Here is an 8,071-nt window from a genome sequence, read left to right as displayed (position 1 = left end):
TGAACTTAGTGTGATTTTTCAGTACAATAATTTTACTCTTTCACACGCTTCCGCGCAACAGTTTTCATACCTTTCATTCCAATCCCATGCCTTATATTCTTCGAACACAACATCCCTACTTATTATAATTTTTTTTTGAGTTTGGATTGTAAAGTCTATAAGCCATTGATTCCTCACTAACTCCTAATAAAACACACCTCATGCTTTTATAATCTAATTTGGTTGTTTTAGAATCAGACACATGAACATGAGAAATGCAACCAAAAACACGAAAATACTCAACTGAGGGATTGACTCCACTCTATGCTTCTTCTGTGTATGATCTTTGACAACAATAGTTGGGCTTTGATTCAAAACATGTATTGTCTAATTGGCTGCTTCAGGCTAGAAGGTTTTCAAAATTTTCTTTGTGAAAAGCATGTTTTGTACCATATTCATAATGGTTCTGTTCTTGCATTCCGCTACTCTATTATGCTGCGGCGTATATGCAGTTGTTAGTTGTCTTTTAATACCATTGTCATCACAAAATTTTGTGAATTCATGTGATGTAAATTCTCCTCCACGATTAGTTCGCAAACATTTGATAACCGAATCTAATTCTTTCTCAACATGAACTTTAAATTTTGAAAAATAACAAAAGCCTCTACTTTTTCTGTTCGAAAATAAACCCAAATTTTTCTACTAAAGTCATCAATAAAAGTAATCAGGTACCTTTTTCTACTATTTGAAGCAGGTTTGATTGGTTCACAGATATCAGCATGAATTAATTGAAGAATTTGTACTGCCCTCCAAGTGCTTTTCTTTGGAAATGGTGTTCTGTGCTACTTTCCCACTATACATTCCTTGCAAAGCTCTGATGAAGACTTGAGTTTCGGTAAGCCATTGACCATATTCTTCTGCTGAAATGTTTTCAAGCCTTTATAATTTGAGTTGTGGTTGCGCTGAAACAAGCAAGTAGTGTAGTAACAACATGTAGCTTGAACATTTGATTTCCAGCCATATTTGTATCCATGATCAACCTTTTCTTAGAGTGATATACCCTGCATCTATCATGTTGAAATAGAACAACTAGCCCCTTCTCTTGCAACTGCCCCACACTCAGCAAATTATTCTTCAATTTTAGCACATAAAAAACTCCTGTGATGATTTGCACCATCCCATCCACTAGTAATCTTACATTGCCCTTTCCTGCTACAACCAAGCTTGTGTTGTTGCCTAGCTTCACTGTATCTTTATAATTTTCATCATAATTGACAAATATTCTTTTTTTTCAACATATGTGATTGCTGCATCCTGAATCAAGGAACCATGCATCGTCTTTATTAACATCTTTGTATTCAAAAATGCCGTCAACAATATTTCTTCCTGAGTTTTTGCATAGCTTGCCTTTTCGCTTGAGCATTCCTATTGAAAATGTCCTAATTTGTAACATTTGTAGCATTCCACAGTGGCTTTGTCAAGACTTTGTCTGCCTCTCCCCCTTCCTCTTCCTCTATAACCACCCCGGCCTCGACCTATTGAACCAAACTGTTCCCCAAAAGAAATGTTCAACACCTGTGCTTCTTCAGCTAAAGACCTCATGTTGATGCGTTGCTCATGCACCAACAAGTTGCTCTGTAATTCATCAATATTCAAGATGCTTGTGTTTTTAGATTCCTCAATAGAACACATAACATAGTTAAACTTGGAAGTAATTGATCTTAGAATTTTTTAGACCAGTTCAACATTTGTCTTTTTCTCACCATTTGTTTTCATATTGTTGACTATTGTGAGAGTTCGAGCAAAATATTCCTTGACAGATCCACCAGTCTTCATTTCAAGAATCTCAAATTCCTTTGCAGAGCTTGTAGGTGTGCATGTTTTACTCTTGTTGCACCTTGAAATTTCTGTTTCATAGAATCCTATATACTTTTTGATGTATCCTTATTAAAGATTGTCTTAAGGATTGAACGATCTAAAGCTTGAAATAGATAGTTCTTTGCCTTCAAATCTTTCAGCTTCTAATCATCAACCTGTTTCTTCTTTGCCTCTGTTAGGGCTCTACCTTCTGCTGCTGCAAGTACCCTATTTTCCACTATTATCAAATATTCATTTGATCATAGAAAGTTTTCCATGAGCTTTGCCCAGTGGTCATAATGTCCATCAAATTTTGGAACAGGAGGCTGCACAAATGAATCAATCACCTAAAATATCATGTAGAGATCTACTACTTCTAAATCAATCAGGTTCCGTGAGGAAGCACTGATACCAAATGTAAGGTAAAGAGAATTTTAAAAAGAATTGAATATCCATTATTGAAGGAGAAAATGACATTTTTATAACCGTACATCACAACTGAAAAGAGAAAGAAAAGGAGTCCATGACTCAACAACTTAGAATAAATCAAACAAATAAATATCCCTAAAGAAATAGGATTTATTATCCAAACAACCTAAAAAATAGATTATCAAATAGGAGATGAAACAAAACATATTTCACCTAAAATTATTCCTCACTTGTGATTTAAAAAAAATGTGGTATAAAAATTTAACAAATTTGTTCTAGTGATAATTTAGCAAATGTTTTGCAACATTTGAAAGATTAATATACAAAATTGAAATGTGCTGACTTACTTGAAGATGTTAAGTGATGTTCTTATTAGAGGAGTCAAAGACATGTTATACTATTTTATTTTAACCAAGAATTTATCCCAATGAATTCCTTCATTAAATTTTTATTATGGTAATCCAAAGAATTCTTTTACTAATGTTTCCCATGATTCTCCAACCCGTTTTATAGATTCTATGTGCAATGCATCTATGCATATAGTAGAGGGATGAACACAACTTCAAAATAATACAAGAATAGCTATTCTCAAAATTTGTATCTTATATTTCTTTCTTCTTTATCATTCTACCTTTAATTTTCTTTAATTTCAAAACAAAAAGCTAATTATTGAACCAAAACAATAATTGTTATCTATATCTATAGATTAAAACAATACATATAGACTACGTTGAAATTAGACTTCTAAATGCAAACATTTTCTTTTTTCTTCTCGTTTGGGTGGATGGGAAAGTAAGGGCGAAAAAAAGTCCAATTACTTGTCAGCCCCTGTGCTTTTTAAACTTTTAGAATTTAGCCATTCTACTTTCTTTTAATTTTAAATTTTAATCCCTCTTCTTCTTTGATTTAAAAATTCAAGTTTAATTAATAAAATTTTAATTGAATTTTATAAATTTAAAAATGAGTTACCAATTTAAACTTCAATTTTGAAATAAAAGCTTTAAATATTAAAATGCTGCATATTCAAAAATCAACAGAAGTCTAATAAAAGTGGGTGTGTGTTATTTTAATTGAATTTTAATTTTTAAATCAATCATAGAGGAGCTGAATTACTGAAATGAAAAGCAGAAGACCAAATTTTGCAAAATTTTAAAAAATACATAAACTTTTATTTTGAACTCCAATTCTCCCTTAAAAGAGATTCAAAAAGAAAAAAGAAACGAACCGATGACCAGAAAAACCAGATTCAAGAACCCAAATCATAATCATCAAATAACATAAGCTCATTGGCACACAATTACACACACATTAGATGCCAAATCCAAATCTAAACATAAACCATCGGAATAAAGCTACCAAATGCAAGATAAACACCACATCATGCAAATGCAGACTAGGCTATACATGGAGAAGTTGGAGCATAAACACCAACTCTAAGCCACTTTCCCATGCCTACCCATGTTCATTCTTGCACAATACTCGAACAAGCTCCCATCAAAACATCTTCGTACTGCTTCTTTCGACAACATACCATCCTCATCCCGTGCCAGAACATATAGAACACCCCACTCGAACTTACCCGCAAGCCTACATTCGCTTTCAATGATCAACACAATACTAGTGAGTCAAAATCAAAAAAGAAAAAGGGTTACGAAGGAACAAACCAGCCGAAAAGGTCGAATGCGTCTCGGTTCCCCTCAGTCATTTTCCAAAGTTCTCCCAATGTGAATTTGTCAGGTACCGTACGCGCGTATTTGCTAAACATGCTTTCGATGTTTGCAGGAGTAAACCTGCAATATGGAAGCGAACATATTATGACCAAAATTTTATCTGTTCCATTAATTTCGTATTTCGTTCGTCATATAAAAATAGGGTACGTGATGACCAAATGAATGCTCCATTACCTCCCTTCATTATCATAAATACCCGAGTCGCTACCATGCTTGGCTTTGTGTATGTTGTAGACGTATATTGGGAAGAACGGTGAAGGTAACCATCCCTGCAAAACAAACATTCACCATTTCATACTTCAACAGTAAATATATGAAAAAATTTAAAAGAGGAGTACATACTCATTTTGGTCTTGGAGGTACCTCTACTAAAAATTTGGACAAAACATTACATAAAAAAAAACCAAATTTGTTCTTTCTGTAAAAATTTCATTCAATTTTACTGTTAAAATTATTCTTGTTCTTGTAGATCAAAGAAGATAAGTTAGCACGTGTTACTTTCTTGTAAGCCCGAATGAATGAAATTTTAAAAAATCGAAGTACAAATATTAAATCAAAGAGCAAAATACAATTTAATGAACTAGGGCCCATTGTACTTTCACCTCAATGAAATTTTGATTTCAACACTCAAAACTTACTTTGATGTGAAATGGTGAAGTTAAGATCCACTCTATTACCATAGTCCATTACTATCTTCATAAGATGTAAGACACATGTAGAACTCATGTAATTGTGAAAATCAAGTGAATTGTGATTAAAATATATGCATGACGAGAGGAGCCAAATTGGGTTAAGTATAAGAGTGAAATCCAACATGGTAGCAAAGGAAACTCACTGGAAGTGTAGGATAGCTCATAGATCCATTAATAAGAATGGTGAAAAAAAGAGAGGCAATGGGATTAAATCCCAAGGCTCGACAACCTGTTTCAGGATCCAAATTGAAACATCATTTTTAATTAGTCGTACGAAGAGTACTAAAAAATTACACAAATTCGAGAAAGAATCTTACCGGCGTAAGTCTCCCAAGGATAAATGATTCCATTGTCGTCCTGGTCGAAATATGCCGCATGTTGTTGAAGAACACTCATTCCGTTATGGTAATGGCCCGGCGTTCCGTTCGGGTGATCGACATCCGGAGCCACCAAAGCTCTCGCCATATCTGATCTCAAACATAGGTGTCGTCATTCCTTCAAATACTCATTATGAATTCAAGTATAACAATTTTTACTCAATTTAGAAATATTTCATTCATTAATTCAATGATAAGTGCATGGGTTTTATTTTTAGAATCGAAAATCTAAAAGAATTGAGACCAAAAGCTTACAAGGTTTAGGAAGCTTATCTTCCAAGTCATTTCTGACTCTCCTTCCAGAAGTGACTGGTGCTAAAGGAGCCTCGGTTGCCATTGCATCATCTTCCATGGCTCTTAACTAGTTTGTTCTTTTTTTTTCTCACTTTTCTCACTATTTTTTCCCTTGTTTTTAGGCTCTCTGAAACTTCTTCACTATAAATAATGGTAAATAAAGCATCTGTTTCTAATATGAATATAATAAAATTGCGTGGCAACCATGCAAGGAAAGCTCACTGAGGCAAAGACATTTGCATGCCTCTCATGCCATTTTCTTTCTTCTAAATTAACATTTGGCATTTTCCAAGAAAAGGCTGAATGGATAACAATGAAAAGAAATTAAAATCAGCTAGAATCGGTTTAGTTTAATAAAAACAACTGGTTAAATCAATACCTAAACATAATTTTTACACATTTGGATCCTCGGCTTATTAATTAAGCAAGAAAAGTATGAAACAAAAATCTTTTGAAATATATTTTTAATTTGATCTAATGGGACTAGCTAAGTAATTACCTTGTATATATTATCTGTATTTTTCATTTTTTTCAAATATTCATATTTGATATTTATATTTTATATTTTAACTTGAATGTTTATATTAATATATTTTCTTTAAATTAGTTAATGGTAAAAAAAATCATTCACATTTAAAAAATTAGAATTTATCATTACAAAATATATTTGAATTTATATATATACTTCACACATTATATATACAAAATAAATCTCGGTTTTAAAATCAAAACCATGTTAATATATTTGTATGCTTTTCAAATATACACTTTAAAAAATATTTTTTAAATATATATATATAAAATTCAGATGAAATATTCAAATAAGGGTGCTATCATAGCGCAATATTTTATGTTTAGCCGGAATTAAGGTATGAATTGTTGAGATGCGCAGTGGATAAATTTTATGACTTCATTTTCTCAAAATTTTGAAGTGGAATACACCCTTGGCAATGTTTCATAAATTCATATTAAATTTTCGATTCAACATGGTAGCATCATCGTGATACCCTCAAAAACAACTGTTACATCATATTCAATCTTATAAATATTTTTAACTTTTTAAGTTTATCAACTTCAAAATTATCATATTCAAACCATACATTAATATAGATGTAAATTCAACTTTATCAAAGAGACTATCATACAATAAGAAATCCACCCCAAGCCTTCCCTTCACTTTGTAATACCTCCTATTCCATGAGAGAAAGTGGAAGTAGACAATCTATAAAACCCACACTACTCAACTATGGTATGAATCACCATTGTAGTCACCTCCAACGTCTTGTATAAATTAATTATTATAGCAATTAACATTATTTACAGAAACTTGGATAAAAAGTTATGACTCAATTAGCCTAAATTATCTTAAAAATGCAAATTAATAAGGTCAACTATGAGAAGGGTGGCTAATATTATCAAAACCAATATTACAACCCATATGAGTAGGAGATTATCACTAGAGTCAAGGAGATTATATTTGTTTCTCTAACAATGAATGTGGTGTCTCACAATCGGACCTAACGACCAAATCGGTGTGGAATGTTACACTCATAATCTATGAACTTAAATAAAATAGATTATATTTGTTATCAACATAGTTTAGAGTTTGTTGAGTCACACACTAAAGAATTTTGAAAATTAAAACGAGAGGGAATAAATTGAAAATCTTCAAAAGTTCCAAGAGTTGAGTAAATTTCAGAGTTAATTTTTTCTTGTTTTCTCTCTTGGCCACTTACCACTTCTGAGTAAGATTTTCTTTCATAGTTTTACTTGATTTCATCATTTTAGTTTAAGAGAATGAAAACAAAGAGGTAGATCCTCGCAATCAAATAGCTAGCATTATCTCGGTAAAGTGGACATTAACCTTACGAAAGTTTTGCTAAGTTTCAAGTGTAGATTACCGTTAGAAGTCAAACATTTGGACAACCATAAGTTTCAATAATTGAGCTCGTTCAAAAACAAATTTTTAAAGGAAAAAAGGATGTTGGCTACCTTTATTCGAGGTATTGATTTTCTCCTTCTTATATTTTATTACTTTTTGATGTCGTAATTACCAACAAACATATTCATGATGGAATCAGAAAATTGCATGATTTAGGTCTTGGTAAGGTGGAAAGAAAATTAGAAAAATTAAAAATTAAAAGGATAGAAAAATAGAAAGATATAAGAAATATATATTCTTTTTATAGGTGTGTTTGGTAAGAAAAATGGAAAAATGAAAAGAAAAAGTAATTTTCTATCCATCCAAGTAGAGTTGAAAATTGAAAGGAAAAAAAAGTAAAACATTTGAGTATACTTTTGAACTAATATACACATCTCTCATTTTCTCTCCTCTCATCATTTCACTCTGAAAGATTGATATTTATGCATTAGGATGGAAAATGAGTATCTCTCGTATTTTCTTTCCTATCACTTTCATTTTCTTACCAAGTATACTCAAAATTTATTTTTCTTTCAACTTTTCCACTCCATCCTTTCATCCTTTTACTTTTCCACCTAACTACACACACCCTTAATTGTTTAATTTTTAATCTTTCATATAATTATTCAAATTCCAACTCAACAAATAATGACAACAGCAATAGCAATATTGATTAGGTTTTGGCGATACGAATGGTGATTATGAGTATGAAAAAAGGATTTTGTTCAACATGGTTGTTGGTATTATGGGGTTTCTAACTTGGCTTATGTTTCTCTTTTTAGGATGAAACTG

At 31.8% G+C, this 8,071-nt stretch overlaps 1 protein-coding gene across 1 annotated transcript; it reads right to left on the bottom strand.

Annotated features, from left to right (window-relative positions):
• Window positions 1-3,510: 3,510 nt before the first annotated feature.
• On the bottom strand, window positions 3,511-5,488 carry LOC107891893 (peroxygenase). The gene is made up of 6 exons (XM_016816821.2): window positions 5,320-5,488; window positions 5,005-5,154; window positions 4,831-4,916; window positions 4,170-4,264; window positions 3,930-4,055; window positions 3,511-3,852 (listed from the first exon to the last, which is right to left on the bottom strand). The coding sequence occupies exons 1-6, from the start codon at window positions 5,414-5,416 to the stop codon at window positions 3,699-3,701; spliced, it is 708 nt and encodes a 235-aa protein (XP_016672310.1). The 5' UTR covers window positions 5,417-5,488; the 3' UTR covers window positions 3,511-3,698.
• Window positions 5,489-8,071: the final 2,583 nt, after the last annotated feature.

This window comes from Gossypium hirsutum, chromosome D09 (genome assembly GCF_007990345.1).
Source record: "Gossypium hirsutum isolate 1008001.06 chromosome D09, Gossypium_hirsutum_v2.1, whole genome shotgun sequence".
NCBI lineage: Eukaryota > Viridiplantae > Streptophyta > Magnoliopsida > Malvales > Malvaceae > Gossypium > Gossypium hirsutum.
Note: the sequence above shows the minus strand (reverse complement) of the source record. Positions and strands in the feature narration are given on the sequence as shown.